Source organism: Bos indicus x Bos taurus, chromosome 10 (assembly GCF_003369695.1).
Source record: "Bos indicus x Bos taurus breed Angus x Brahman F1 hybrid chromosome 10, Bos_hybrid_MaternalHap_v2.0, whole genome shotgun sequence".
Classification (NCBI taxonomy): domain Eukaryota; kingdom Metazoa; phylum Chordata; class Mammalia; order Artiodactyla; family Bovidae; genus Bos; species Bos indicus x Bos taurus.
Window position 1 is genome coordinate 61,437,190 of NC_040085.1, and position 16,712 is coordinate 61,453,901.

The 16,712-nt window shown below is 36.7% G+C and overlaps 1 protein-coding gene across 4 annotated transcripts in view; it reads right to left on the reverse strand.

The window, feature by feature from the left end:
• The window catches only part of DLGAP5 (DLG associated protein 5), a 45,697-nt gene that overhangs the window by 1,414 nt on the left and 27,571 nt on the right, over positions 1-16,712 (reverse strand). For all 4 annotated transcript variants that reach the window (XM_027554168.1, XM_027554167.1, XM_027554169.1 and 1 more), the window contains exons 13-18: positions 11,452-11,544; positions 7,959-8,178; positions 5,221-5,404; positions 3,713-3,773; positions 2,455-2,698; positions 1,557-1,606 (exon numbers count right to left, since the gene is read on the reverse strand). In XM_027554168.1, the coding sequence (XP_027409969.1) occupies positions 1,557-1,606; positions 2,455-2,698; positions 3,713-3,773; positions 5,221-5,404; positions 7,959-8,178; positions 11,452-11,544 (852 nt within the window). The remainder of the gene's footprint in view (positions 1-1,556; positions 1,607-2,454; positions 2,699-3,712; positions 3,774-5,220; positions 5,405-7,958; positions 8,179-11,451; positions 11,545-16,712) is intronic.

A 16,712-nucleotide genomic window follows, 5' to 3' on the forward strand; every position in this document is an offset into this window, starting at 1 on the left:
GTTTAAATTATGCACAGAGCTGGTAATAATGTGAGTCTAAAGGTATACCTATTAAAAAAAATCCTAGAATATAAATCCTAATATTTATGGGAATGGAAAATAACTCACATGGAGACTAAGTTAAAAGATACTAAGATTTATCAACAAGAAAATGTATAACTGTGAAGCAATTTTAATTATATTACTAATAATATATCAAAAACAGAATGTTATGATTAACTTTTAGACTTATTTATAATATCATATATTATCAGAACCAATCATTTAGAGTTGAGAACTGGGGACGAGATTAAATCAGGGTTCTATAAACTGGCCTCATGCTGAAATCCCTGTCCGCCGAGGTGTCAGCCTCTGAGTAAAGAAGGCTGAAACCAAGAATGAACAGCGCATGTCACAGGAACCATTCTGCTCCTGAGATGCAGCGAGCCCAGAGGCTGAATATGGAGAAGTCAGCTTTGAAAGATAATAAAAGTCAACATAGTCAGAGGTCCTTAAGGAATTAGTGGCTTAAGAAAGCCAAGCATTTGTCAGGCTTTGTGAGACTAACAAAAATTGTTGCTGTTTTATCCTACATTTGCCTTAATGAATTTTTTATATTCTGAGATTGAAGATTAGCAAAAAAAGCCCATTCCCTGACTCATTTTAACAATTGTTCCTGGAAAATTTCAAGGTAAGGCTGTAAACCAGAGTTGCTGACCCTGGCTACATAAATTGCCTGGTGAACATCCAAAACCAGATCACTGAAATAAAAATATCCGGGAGTATGGCTGAAAACCAACGTTGCAGACACTCAGTAGGCAAGAGAGACTCTTCCATTTATGTCCTACTGTTCAGTGCCAGCATCTGGGAATAGGAATCAGTTTCTCTGCCCAAAGAGAAGCTTACAGTTAATAAGGGAAATAGATTCCTGAAAGCATCATATGTTTTACGAATGCAATAGTTTATTCATATTAAACTCTCAAAAAGAGATTAAATGTGTGTACTGCATGTACTGTATGCCTTTGTCTACAGAGAAACATGTGAGAGGTGAGAGCTTTTACAGGAAGGCTTCACAGACAGGCAAATGTTTGGAGTAGACTTAGAGGCAAGAGGTCACTAAAAAGTAAAGGTCGGGGGGCTTCCAAATAAAATAACAGGACATAAAAATAGCAATCTAAAAGAATTACAATGAAAATAAGCATTGATGACTGAAGATAGGATAGACATTTTCTTCTCAACTATACACTTTAAAAGGGTATAAATCTTGCATTATCTTTTTCTTGCATCACTGAGAAATACTGAGCATACTAGATATTCAAGTATTCAACCAATCTGTCACAACAAATTTGATACATAAACCGTAAAAAGAATTAAATCTTCAGTTTAATACTAAAGCATACTATAAAGTATATGAAAAAATTTTTCCCATTTTGAGAAAAAAATGAACAAAAAAGGACTTCAGAGTAAATAGTGACAGGATGTACATTTTAAACTGTGCATATAAACTGAAAAATAACACTCATTTTATAAAACATATCTAAAATACAAAGAACTTTTCAAATAAATTGAAAACTTACTGAATCAAGAAGATGGCATTCAGTAGTGAGACTTTTATTATCACATAATACTGAAAAAAAAAAAAAAAAGAATTTTTAACTTTTTAAAGAATATTCTTGCAGTTAAGGGTTGTTAGAAATGGACAGACTTAAAAGATATGAAAACTTCCAAATATCAAAGGCGAAGAAAAATATGCGCCATCTTATGCTATAATATCTTTTTAAATGTAGTTAAATTTCTTCGTAAAATTCTCATCCTTAATTTCAGTATACTAAGTCTTCTCTAAATAAATCTCATGCTTGTAATTTAAAGGTACCCAAAAGACGCTATAAGAACATAGCAGAAGTGCATTAAGTGTCTGCTCAATGTCATAATGTTTATTTTACCTTAGGCCCCAACCAGAACAGCACCATAGGGTAACAGGTAAAAACAGGAGGTGAAACCATCACACATTACATTATAACATAAACACAAGAGCCATTTCCTATTGAAGAACAATCGCAACAAAATAGGTAAGAAAAGGTATTAGGGCAGAAAAAAGGACATTTTAAAGAAAGGTTTGAGGTTCTTTGATGGAAAAGAACAGAACTAAAAAAAGTTTAAGGGAATTTTTCTAATTCTGAGCCTTCACAAACAACAAAGGACCCCAGATAGTAAGGTCTAATCAAAAGTGCTCCTGCCATCCAACGTGGATTAGTATCTGTTGTTGATTTTTAACAAGTCTGTCTCAAAAGATTTGGGGTGGAGAGTGGGGTACCACAATGAGAACTAATTCTCATTAGATATTTACAGCAAGTGTCCAGTTTCTCCACCTTTATTCTTGGAAACTATATCCGGAAGTGTTTACAATAATCTATACTTTAGGACAAGTTCATTTATTTAACGAAATCTTATTTAAATGCATTAAAAAGACCTTACCTGGCTGAGAAGTTTTCGTTTCTTCTTCCCATGAGATGTTATTTTGTGATTGTATATTTTTTTCAGGGCTAATCATCAAAACATCCTGTGTTGTAACTGAATTTAGTTCCATTCCTTCCACAATATCTGAAATTTCTTCCTTTTTGTTAGTATTAATATCATCTGCTACTTTGCCAGCATGGAGAGCCGAATTCATTCTTTCACTAGATAAACAATCTATCTCAAAGTTTATTTTATTTATACCCTGGAAGTAAAAATGATTTTTACATTTAATTACCCAAAAGTTAAATAAACATAAAAAGTCTTGTCACTATTTAAAATAATAATAGAGTGATGACATTCTGAGCACAAGCTAAAGAACACTATAAATCCATCCTACTATCTTGCTTCTTGAACAATGAGATCAGATAATATTACAGCAATAGTATAACTGAAGGAAAGTTTCTCAGCAAGTACCAATATCCCGGTTCAGAGATTGACAAACATTCTATGTGAAGGGTCAGGTGTATGATGGACTCTTGAACAATACGTATTTGAACTGCAAGGGTCCACTTAGAATCTGTTCAGTGGTAAATACTATAGGATCTGCAGTTGTTGAATCCACAGATGCGAAACTACTAACATGGAAGAACTAAGTATAAGGAGTGGGCCAACGTAAGTTTTATGTGGATTTTCAACTGTGCAGAGGGATGGCACACCCCTCCTGCTGTCGTTCAAGTGTGTGTGTGCTCAGCTGTATCCAACTCTTTGTGACCCCAAGGACTGCAGCCTGCCAGTCTCCTCTGTCCATGGAATTCTCTAGGCAAGAATACTGGAGTTCAGTTGCCATTTCCTACTCCAAAGAATCTTCTCGATCCAGGGCTAGAACCCAAGTCTCCAGATTCTTTACCACCACACCACCTGGAAAGCCCTCTGTTCAAGAGTCAACTATAAATATTTTAGGCTTTGTAAGCCAGACTCTGCCACAAACACTGAACACTCAATCATTGTGTTTTGAAAGCAGCCAAATACATAAATGAATGACAGTGGCTGTAGTACAATAAAACTTTATTTACAAAAATAATCTTGATGTAAGCTGAAATACAAATTGGCACTATGGTCTCAAACAAGCCAAAGGTCTTTGAAATAAGAACTATCATTTCATATGACTGATTAAAATTTCCAGTGGAAATTCTGGGGGTTGTTTATGGAGTTACTATATATATTGATACAAATAGATAACATCCTGGGCTACCTAATGTATCGGAACAGGACTTACATGGTTTATTTCAATTAAATCTTGTAATCCAAGACACTTAGCATCTTCTCCTATGCTGTTCCTAAAAAAGAAAAAAGAAGCACTGTACTCAGAAAATTAAACATATTGCTGTCTTGACTTGTTTTGAGACTATCCTTTATGGGTCAGAGTTGGGCCCTCATCTAAGATCAGGCCTGATCCAAATAGATTAGTTTTGGATGATAGCTACTACAGGATGGCCTTAGAAACCAAATGCATTTTCCCCAGAATGCTTGCAAGCCTTTGACCATGCTCATCAGTCTATTGGAAATCTTTTGAACCTCAGCCAAATCCAGAGCCACATACTAGGGAAGGGTAAGCTAAAGCTTACTTCTAGGGGATGGAAGCAACATGCAAGTATTGTATAGCTGGAGTTGGCTACATTTACTTGTTAGCTACAGCACAAAACATTCAAATCCTGAAGTTCTTAACTCACGTTTTATTAGAAACATCTGTCTCAATCTCTTGGAGTTTTTTTTTTAAGTATACTCTATTTTTCTGGTTTTCAGCTTCACTTTGCCTTCATTGTACAAAGTTGTTTGTAAAAAGGCTCTTTTGAGACTATTTTTAGAAATTAAAAAGTAAAGAGAAGTCCTAAACAGCACTTGTAATATCACTTAAATACAATTTTGGATCTTCTTAGTACAAGAAAATGAACTGCAGGATAAGAAATGACAATAAATTGGTATCTTATAATCCACAGATTTTTAAAGCATCTAAAGTATTTTAACTGCCATAAATGCTAAATATACTGTGGCTTACATTAAAAACTAGAAATTTTACAACTTGTTCCATGAAATACTTACGAAGAAAAACTTTCATTTGTTTCTCCCATTTCAAGTTATAGGGTGTTTCTCAAGATGAATTTGGCTAACTTACTCACTTTCCAAATTTTCTCATTTTTGAAAAATGGGGATTTAGTACCCTATTTGGTTGTTTTGAGGACTGAATGAGATACTATGTGATAGGAACCTAGAACCATGTCCAGCCCATAATAATTGTTCAGTACATATTAGCTCCCCCTTGTCTGCTCTGCCATCTGTCAAGTCAGGATTCCCAAGGTACTTTCCATAAAGGCTGGTACAAAAGTGCGTACCTCTTAATGACCCTGCAGGGACATAACAGCACTACTTTATACATGATGAAACTGAAGCTGAGTTAATTAAACTTGACCTGAAGTTTCATAGTATATCATATGACTGGTTTTGAGCTCAGATGTGTCAAGCACCAAAACTGCATACAAAAGAACATTACACTGTTTAGCACCAAAGAACACTATATTGTTTCTTTTCTTCTTAATATGACCATTTCCAAATCTGAAATCTGAAGCCTTAATTTCCTCCTTTATAAAATAGAAATATTGCCTATATGTTATGGTCATTGTGAAATTTAAAAATATATGTGTTGCATACTTAACAGGTTAACAATTGGAAATGGTATTTAATGTCTACATCTGTTAAACTCTTAGTAATAACACATTAAAGAAATACCTGTTTCCAGGAATATATGAAATCAAAGTCTTATCAGCATGTTCACTTTTGGCACCCTGAGGACCAGGATTCTCTGGTGATGTAGTTTGTCTTATAAGGCCCATCTCAGCCCTGGTCTCAGACACAGTTTTGCTGACAGACTGAGGTGTTTTAAGTCTTTGAGAAAGACATTCAGAAGAAAGTCCTAGAAGATGAAAGAAATCATCTCAATACCAAAAAGCTCTTTCATTCATTTTTCACTATAGTTAGAGAGACAGTGCCAATTCTTCCTATTCCCCTACCAACTAGCCTCTTTCTCCTATAAAATAATGTTTGTTAAAGTCAAATGTCTGAGACTTTCAGTTAAAGATGATACTGAACACACACACTAACGGCTTCCTCTTAACATTTCACTACTATAAACAGTAAAGAGATGATCTTAAAAGGGAGAACACTACAAGGACAAAGCATCCTCTTTTTTTAAGGTCAGTGACTTTTAAAATTTGTAATATAATTTTCAAGGACAGACGAAACAAAGAGACAACAAAACTCAGGAAATTTTCGAAGTGCAATACAGATGGATGAGTAGTGTATTTCCTAGTAAACCTGAGAAAATAAATCCTAAGCCACCAGTCAGGAAAGATGTGAATCAGCCCAGTTTATACCACAGTACTCCTCAAAAAGAATTGGTGGCGTCAAGAATCATTAGGAGGTAAAAACAGGAAGATTGGTTCAAAGTCAGTTTAAAAAACAATTAAGAGTCCAGACTCCTTTCCTCATTATGCACAGCTGGGCAGCTTTGAAAAATCCCCTCCCACCATCAAGATAAAAAAAAAAACTAGAGGCTTATTTCCCCAAAAAAGTTGAAATAGAGGGTCTCTGGTTTAGGGGATACAATTGAAAGATGAGTACTATATGGAAAAGGGGGGATTGAAATGAGTATTTTTAAAACTGTTGATACACTCAGTTTTCCTCCCTCCATGTAGCTCCTGAAAGACTGGCAGCCAGAATTACACCCTCCAGGCAGCAGGTTGGAAAGATCTCTGGAGAATCTGACTGCGGTTGCTGCTAAGTCGCTTCAGTTGTGTCCGACTCTGTGCGACCCAATGGACAGCATCCCATCAGGCTCCACCGTCCCTGGGATTCTCCAGGCAAGAACACTGGAGTGGTCTGCCATTTCCTTCTCCAATGCATGAAAGTGAAAAGTGAAAGTGGGTCGCTAAGAGTCTGAGAATCTGACTAGCCCATGAAAAAAGACTTAAATACAGCATAACAATGCAGCTAAATCATCCCAGAGTAAAGACCCTACCACCCATGTGCTGCCGTGCAGAGCCCTGCTCATAGCCGTGAGCAGGCAGTGAACCACCATTAGACACCCAAGGGAAGCCTCTGATACAAGAGACAGAAACCAAACCAAACAGATAAGAGTATTTTGGGACAAATATTGACTCTCCAGGAGAAGAATACATAAAAGTTATCATTAATGTCTGCAGAAAGATAAGACAACACACTTAAGAAACAAGTACAGAATGTTATAAAACGGAACATCCAAAGAATGATAAAGAGCTCTTAGGAATTAAAAACATTGTCAACAGGAAAGTTGAAGAAATTCAGGAAGTAGAAGAAAATGACAAGTACAGGAAAGAATGATAGTCTACTACAAGGAGAAAGATATATGCTTCTGGAAGAAAGATCGGAGAGAACCAAGGAAAGTATATCAAAGAAATAATTCAAGAAAAAAATCTACACTTTATTTAGAAAAGGCCATAAATAATACCCAAAGATTCCTCTAAGCACTGAAGTGGTGGCCTTAAGGACATAACAAATAGGGGCTTTTGGGGGGACTTCTGTTTTATAACAAACCTCATATAACCTATGTGTTCTATAATTAAAACTCAATTTCAAAAAGATAAATTTTGGTCAAAAACCTTGATCTCTCTAATCATAAGTGCCAAGATGGGACATGAAAGAACATACAGCAGTGAACCCAGAGTCCTGCAAACTACTAGGATCCTTGGAAAGTAAGTAACAAGGAGCCATGTCATTAGCAGTGAGGCAATTCCTGGGCATCCAGGGAGCATAGCTGATTAGAATAAAGGAAACATATCAAAACCACACACTAGGTGTGATACCTAAATTGACTGGGAGGTTATAAAATACTTGGTGATAAATTTACATTTGAAAGTAAATATTAGATAGCAACTCAAATTTATTGTCAGAAATCTTCCTAGCGGACACAGTAAGATAATAGGGAAAAAAAAAAAAAATCCTTTCTGCTAATTAGTACTTAAAGAGGACTTGGTCTGTTTCTCCTTGGAAATAAACATCTAGCACTTAAAGCATTAATAGAAGTGTCTACCAAGATTTAAGGAACAGATTACTTCAACTATGACCTCTCATTTATGGCTTATATTTAATTTCAATCTAAGTAAATAAATTCAAACTAATAAAGATAGCCTATGAAAAACAGGTACTGAAAAACACAACCAGAGTTTGAAAATCATAAGAAAGAATGACTTCCTGAAGTATTAAGAGCTGGTTACATGGCAGTATTTTTAAATCAGGGAATTGGTACTTTCATTACATTTCAAAAACATTGGAGGAAAATTTTCACTCCAAATGAAAATGAAACCAAACTTATCTTCCATAAGCTATTTGGAACACATAAATCTTCACATGAAAACTGTTTTTCAACTCTTACACAAGTGTCCATCCAACCCAAGTATTTCCCTTAAGTAGTCTCAGCAGAAAAAACTAACCTGAGAATGATTTAATGGGACTTTCAATTCTGAAAAATCCAGCATCAAACACTATTTTATCCACTTCCTTTGGCATTACAGAGGTTGCTGCCTCAGCCTGTTCCTCCTGCTTAATTCTCTCTCTCATTGCATTTTTTATGGCAGCAAGGCGATTTCTAGCAGCAATTCTTCCACCATCATCCTGTTTGGGTTTACTTGCTATACCTGAGACAACTTTTTTCTGTGAAGAGAAATTATAACATTTATTAAAGCTACTCATTACCATCTAAAGAATCTGCCTGCAATGCAGAAGATCCAGGTTTGACCCCTGGGTTGGGAATATCTTCTGGAGAAAGGAATGGCTATCCACTCCAGTACTCTTGCTTGGAGAATTCGATGGACAGAGGAGCCTGGCGGGCTACAGTCCATGGGATCACAAAAAGTTGGACATGACTGAGCAATTAATACTTCTACACATTATTATTTATAAGAAAAACGAATAAAGCATATGTAAAATATTTAACATGTTCAATATATACTTATCAAGCTCCCAGTATGTGCTAAAATGCTGGGGCCAAAAGTTAACGGACCAAGTTCCTGCTTTCAAAGAGCTCTCAGCCTCATGGTAGAAGAGCTAGATAAAGACACTGAGAAGAATAAATGTCATGTTAAAACTAAATTCAGAGGGCTCAATTTATGAATTAATCAACCTTCAGAGGCACCAAGAAAGGCTTTTAGGAAGTCACACTTAAGCTGAAATCAGAGATAGGTGAGCTATAAGATGGGGTAAGGAAAGGGCTAGGCAGAAAGAATAGCATGTTTGCAAAACCAGAAGTGAAAAAGCACAGAGGAGTTGGCATGAGGTGAGCACAGCTCATCAGAATCCTTCACGTGTGGCCATTTACGCAGAGGACGAAAGAATAGAGATTACCTATGATTTTTAAGCAGGAGGTTAGCATTACTGAATTTGCCTTTTAGAAAGGTCACTCACTCTGTCCAGCCTGGAGAACAGGCTGGAGGGTGACGAGCCAGTTAGGAAGGAGACTTCCGCAGTGACACTGGGAAAAGATGCCAGTAGTTGAGGTTAAGGAGGGGAAAAAAATGGAAAAAAGTAAACAGATTCAAGAGATGTTTAAGAGGAAGAATTGAGAGGACTTAGCAATCTCTTAGAAATGCAATGGTGAAGTGGTGAAAACCAGAACAGATCACAGAAGATAACCAGGTTTCCATCTTGGGCCCCTGGAGGGATGGTACCACCATTCTCTGGAACAGGGAAACATCAGTGTGTGTGCAGATGATTTCAGTTTGGGATATATAGCTTATATATACCTTAATACTTAATACTTAAAGTATTACTGTGTCAGCAGTAAGTGTGGTTTGAAATATAGATTTGGGAATCATTGCAGGGTGGATACAACTGCACATGAAGAAAGGAAGGAGGGAAGAGAGCTGAAGTAGAAACTTGAGTATCATAAATACTTAAGGGACAAGTGGAAACAGAAACTTGCAAACATGACCGAAGAATGGATATAGAGGTAGGAGGAAGATCAGTAGAATATAATTTCAAGAAAGAGGAAGTAGACTATATGTAATAATGCAGAGGGACTAGATTTTATAATTAACTGTCTACTAACTGCAGAACCAGTGGGTCAATAACCTTGGTTATAACTGTTCTAGAGGCCTGGAGAGGGTGAAGCTGAATTTTTGAGTTGGAGAGGTAAATGGGAATCAAAACAGTAAAGACAGAGTATAGAGAACTTTGTGACTGGGAAGAAAGGAATGGGAATGAGAAAGGGAAGGTACAGATAACTAGAGGGAGATATGGCCCTCATTGGTTTAGTTATTTTTGTTTTTTCTAATGTAAACAAAGATAAGACACTTAAATATATCTAAAAACAGATGGAAAAAAGAGGGAAAGGTAGAAAATAAGGCTAAGTGATAGAATGAGAAGTCAATAAATAGGAATCAGAAGGGAACAGTATCAAAGTATAGGTAAAAGATAAATCTTATTTGTTCCATAGCTTAATAGTAGCTTATAAATAAAGTAGGAGGAGAGAGACACCTGGTGATAAAATGCAGAATTACAAGGCTCTGCCATATTGCTACAGCCATTATTTGCATCACTGATGATATTGATGTTTCCAGGACTAAGTACTCAATAAGAAATATCCACAGTAGCTTCCAAATGTTCAAGCATCCTTCACTGTTTAGTATATTTAAAACTCATTTGTTTAATTTTGTCAGTGTCCTTAGAGTCCTTGTCATAACAATTAGCAAAATAATTTTATTAAAAGCTTTCTTTAATACTCTAACATCTTAAATTCCTAAGGAGTCAAAACAGATTTTTATCTGGATTACACAGCATAATAAAGTACCAATCTGGAAGCCTAATTTTATAACCACAGGCATTTTTCTAAAATCCGAAAGGAAAACTGGAGGTTTGAAAAGTGCCCATCTGAACCAACGAGTTTAAAACATTACTAGAAGGCCTCCCTGGGGCTCAGTGGTAAAGAATCCGCCTGCCAACGGAGGAGACACAGGTTCGACCTCTGATCCAGGACAATCCCACATGCCATGGAGTAACTATGCTTGTGCGCCACACTATCGAGCCTGTGCTCTAGAGCCTGGAAGCCACCACTATTGAGACCATGTGCCACAACTACTGAAGCCCACCCACATACCCTAGAGCCTGTGCTCTGCAACAAAGAAACCAGCAGACTGCAACCGGAGTCGTGCCCCACTCACCGCAACTAGAGAAAAGTTCACAGAGCAGTGAAGACCCATTACAGCCAAATAAATAAATAAACATTATTAGGGGGAAAAAACCTACAAATACATAACAATGGAATCTATCATGATAAAGTGAATTTCTCAGAGAAAAGTAATAGGAAATTTTACAAAATAAAATGTAGGGAAGAAGACAGACATTCTAAAGAGTCATTGTTCCTCTTTTCTATTTAAAATTCTTTCATTTTGAAATGTATCACTCAAAAGAGACACACAATCCACTGTACTGGATAAAAACAGGGATTCTGGAATGAGCAAGTCTGGCCTGAAACCTAGCTCCACCTTGGGCAAGTAACTTAATCTATTCTGGGCCTCACATCCCAGATAACAGTACCACCTCAACAGGATTGTTGATGATTAAATGAGTTAAAACATGTTAAGTACTTGGAACAACATCTATACTAAGGATTCTATAAAGTATTTACTTCTACTATGTATAAACACAATTTAAAGAATAACACATACACACTGTTAAGCACCTCAGAAGCTCCTGGGGTGCCCCAATTCCATCACAGCCACTGTCATTCCTCCCTCCAGAAACAATCATCCTGAATTTCGTGTTGTTCATTTCCTTATTCTTTCTTCAAAGACAATCAGGACATTGTAAGCAATAGACGAAACTTATTTTATAAAATGATAAAAAAAATCTGAAGCTAAATGTTTCTGAAGCTGGAAAATAAAAATCCTTTAGAGTAGAAGAGTCTATATTAGAAACCCACAGACTTACCCGAAAAACTTTTTTGCTTGTATTGTTATTGTTTTGCCATCCAGATTCCTCAAGTTTGGTCAGATTGCTGAATTTTTGGTTTACATCTTCTATCTGTTAATAAATAAAGCACAAGTTTATCAGATCAATGAAAAACCACATTAAAATTACAAACTAATAAACTGAAGCTTAAAAAAAATTGAGAATGGCAACATAAAATTAGACTAAATCATTCTCAACTTAGTATTCAAGTAAAAAATTCTTATGGTAAAATTGTTTATTGTTATTTTTTGTCTTATAAACCTCCAAAATCTGCATAATGGATGTCATATATGAATAACTCTCCTAAATTATTTTTGATCACTAAAATGCTAAGAAAGATATCCTAAATGTTTTTGTTTCCTACATTACACAATCTGAACACAATCTTTCTCTCTCTTTTTTACAGTTTATTTATCCATTCTCTTACTGAAGGACATCTTAGCTGCTTCCAAGTTTTGGCAGTTATGAATAAAGACGTTATAAACATCTGTGTACACGTTTTTGTGCAGACAGATGTTTTCAATCATGGATTATATGATAAGAGCGTACCTAGCTCTGTGAGAAACTGCCAAACTGCCTTCCAAAGTGGCTGTACCATTTTGCACTCCCACCAGCAATGAGTTAGAGTTCCTGATGCTGTCAGCGGTTTGGATTTTTGCCATTCTCATAGGCATGCAGTGGCACCTCATTGTAGTTTTAACTGGCATTTCCTTAGTGATCTATGATGCTGAGCTTTATCTTTTCAAATGCTTATTTGCCATCTGTATATCTTCTTTGGCAAGGTGTCTGCTCAGGTCTTTTCTCCACTTTAAAACCACTTTAAAGGTGGTTTTAAGGATTCTTTGTATATTTTGATGCAGATATGTCTGTATCAAACATCAGATATATAATTTGCAAATATTTTTCTTCTAGTCTGTGGTTTGCCTTCTCACAATCTCACTTTAAAAAATTAAAAGTAATATCCCCATCCTTTTGATATTTCCAATCTCCTCCAAAGAGGTACCCACTGTCAACAGTTTGGTAAATTTGCTTCAAGTGCCCTGACTATGTATTTATATTCATAAGTACTCTCAACCTCTCTCTCAAAGAAAAATTTAAATGTCAAAATGACTCAGGATTACCTTTATGATTACTGATTTTCAACAAGGTGCCACTGCAGTTCAATGAAGAAAAGACAGTCTTTTAAGAAACAGTACTGGGAAAATTTTATATCCTCAAGAAAATAGATGAATTTAGACTTTTACCTACACCATACACACACCAAAAATTCCAAATGGCTCAAAGACCTAGCTGTAAGAGCTAAAACTATAACACTTTTAGAAAAAAACAGAAGAAAACAATCTTTGCGATTTGTGGTTAAGCAAAAAGAGTTCTTAGATATGATCACAACATGAAAGAAAAAACTGATAAATTGAACTTCATCAAAATTAAAAATATCTGCACTTCAAAAGAAATTATTTAGAAAATTACAAGACAAGCCACAAATTGGGAGAAAATATTTGCAAATAATACTTCTGATAAAGGACTTGTGTCCATGATATATTGAAAACACCTACCACTCCATAATAAAGGCAAACCAATGTAAAAATGGGCAAAATATTTCACTAGATATTTTGCCAAAAAAAATATGAACAGCTAATAAGCACATGAAAAGATGCTTAACATCATTATCATTAGGGACACACAGATCAAAACTATTATATAATGAGAAACTTCTCACCCACTAGGATGGTTATTCTAAAAACGACAGACAATAACAAGTATGAATATGGTAAAAAAGGAACACACCAATTGCTGGTAAGAAAAATGCTGTAATCACTTTGGGAAATAGTTTGGCAGTTTCTTTAAAAGTTAAACATATATGATCCAGCAATATTCCACATATCTACCTGAGATAGATAAAAACATAAATCCACACAATATATGAATATTCATCATGACTTCATAATCACCAAAGAGTGGAAACAATCCAAACATCCATCAGTTGGTTAAAGTTCAGATACAATCTACAACACGGATGAACCTCAAAAACGTCATGCTAAGTGAAAAGTCACATACAAAAGACCACGTACTGTATTAGTCTACTTAATATGAAATGTTCACAAAAGGCCAATCTACAAAGACAGCAAGATTAGTGGTTGCCTGGGGACTAGGAGTGGGAATGTGGATTGATTTGCAGATCGGCAAAGAGGACCTTTTTGTGGTGATAAAAGTATTCTTGGGAATTCCCTGGTGGTCCAATAGTTAGGACCCAGTGCTTTCACTGCTGGGGCCTGGGTTCAGTCCCTGTACAGGGGTCTAAGATCCCACATGCTGAGTGGTAAGGCCAAATAAAAAATGTTTAAATAATAAAAATGTTCTAAATTTGGATCACGGTGATGGTTGTACAACTCTGTACATTTATTGAAAATCATTGAACCGAACACTTGAAACGGGCTAATTTTATGATATGTAGATTATACTTCAATACAACTCTTTAAAAAAAAAGGTCCCAACAGCCAATTTGTTGAAGAGGCTCCCAATGGCCAAAGCTGAGAAATGAGCATCAATAAAGATGATAACTATAAACAATGAAAACACATCCAGTATCTTTAAACCTATAAATTAATAACAATACTAGGAAACACAAAATTAATTGATCGCCATTGCAGTATACTAGTGAACCAACTCATCAACGTGAAAATTGTCAGATATATAAAAACTGGTCACAAAGTAATGCTTTCAGTATGATTACATAAACACTATTCACAGGACTCCCCTGGCAGTCCAAAGGTTAGGACTTCGCCTTCCAATGCAGGGGGTGCGGGTTTGATCCCTGGCCTGGGAGCTTAGATCCCACATATCTCATAGCCAAAAAACCAAAACATAAAACAGAAGCAATACTGTAATAAATTCAAAAAAGACTTTAAAAATGGCCCACATTAAAAAAAAAAAACAAAGAACAAAACACAATTCACATCTGAGTCATATAGTTATTGAGACAATTATGTTCCTTTACTCATTTTTTTCTCTAGACTTGTGTTTTAATACTTATTATTATTTATTTATTTGGCTGCACTGCATCTCAGTCGCAGCACACAGGACCTTCACTGCAGCAAGTAGATCTTTAGCTGTGGCATGCAAACACCTAGCTGTGGCATGAGGGATGTATCTCCCCAACGAGGGACGGAACCTGGGCCCCCAGCATTGGGAGCACAGAGTCCCAGCCACTGGACCACCAGGGAAGTCCCCTTGTTTTGCTTTTTACTTGCTTAGTTGTTCATGTATGATATCTATCATTGATTCATTCTAAACTCTGCTGCTGCTGCTGCTGCTAAGTCACTTCAGTCGTGTCCGACTCTGTGCAACCCCATAGACGGCAGCCCACCAGGCTCCTCGCTCCCTGGGATTCTCCAGGCAAGAACACTGGAGTGGGTTGCCATTTCCTTCTCCAATGCATGAAAGTGAAAAGTGAAAGTGAAGTTGCTCAGTCGTGTCCGACTCTTAGCGACCCCATGGACTACAGCCTACCAGGCTCCTCCATCCACGGGATTCTCCAGGCAAGAGTACTGGAGTGGGGTGCCATTGCCTTCTCCGAAACTCTGCACAGTAAGTATAAATCTCCTCTTGCTGCTGCTGCTAAGTTGCTTCAGTCGTGTCTGACTCTGTGCGACCCCATAGACGGCAGCTCATCAGGTTCCCTAGGCTCTGGGATACTCCAGGCAAGAATACTGGAGTGGGTTGCCATTTCCTTCTCCAATGCATGAAAGTGAAAAGTGAAAGTGAAAGTCACTCAGTCGTGTCCGACTCTTAGCGACCCCATGGACTTCAGCCCCCCAGGCTCCTCCGTCCATGGGATTTTCCAGGCAAGAGTATTGGAGTGGGGTGCCATTGCCTTCTCCATAAATCTCCTCTTAATGCAATTTAAAAAACAAATCAAGTATTTTACTCAGTTTCACTTTCCAGAATTAGGTCTGGAGGAGCCCGAGGCCCCCTGCTCTGCTGGGAACTGCTACTTCATAAGCTTGCTGCACACATTCTTGGCTCCCCCTGGCCTCAATTCTCTTGGTCTCTTTCTGGGGATCAAACTCATCTTCTCCCCCATTCTTGGTTCACTCCCTCATTTTTGTGAGATACTTTCTCATTTAGCTTCCTGAAAAAGAGTGCTTCAGAGGTAGTATCTGAGACTGTTGTGCTTGGAGAATGCCCATCCACTTGATTGGTTGGCTACAAAACTCCAGGTTGGGAAATTATTTCCCTTAGAATTTTGAGGGCATTGTTTTCCCAGTTTTAAATGTTGCAGTGGAGAAATCCAAGGCTATTCTGATCTTTGACCCTTAATATGAAACTTGTTTTCTCTCTGGAAGCTTCTAGAGTTTTCTCTTCATCACAAGAGTTATATAGTTACACTTAAAGAAGTGCGCTGGTGTGGGTCTATTCTGATTCACAGTGCTGGGCACCCAATAGGCACCTTCAATCTGGAATTCATGTCCTCCAGTTCTGAGGAAATTTTTAAACCACTTCACTGATTTCCCAGTTTTTCTGTACTCTTTTTCTAGAATCCCTATTATTTGGATACTATACCTCCTAGATTGGTCCACTTCCTCCATCCAAATACCTTTCTTATGTTTTTCTTGGCTTCTTTCTTTCAGGTTTGAGGCTTTCTTGCAATGTCTAATAGTTGTTGGCTATAGGTTCTTGAAATGGCTTTTTATATACTTATTACTAAAACATGCCCAAGAAGCTGGAAACTATCATCTCCTCCCATGCCTTTACTAATCTTCCTAGTGATTCCCTCTCTTATAGCACTTTTTACATTAGATTGGAATTCCTCTGGGGCAGAAAATGTGCCTTATTTTATCAACTCCTAGTACAATGTCTAGCACATACAGAAACTCAGTAACTGCTAGATGAACTCAACTACTAAAGAACAGATTTCATTTTCTCACATGTAGAAGCATTACAGATTATTCAACTGTTGAATATAACTCAATTTCCAACCCAAATAGAAAATACTGATTATATGGGGAGAAGAAATTGGTCATCACATTTTGACAGCACTTTACAGTTTACAAAGGTACTAACATCTCATTTATTAGGTTGGTGCAAAAGTGTGGCTTCAGACTGTGAATTTTAAATCATTATAACTAGCTCAAACACATCTTTATTAATCAAAATAGGAACCATTACAATCAACACATTTTTGCCAACAAGAAATAAGTTTGCTTATTCCTGTAGCATAAAAACATGTGCTTTGGGAT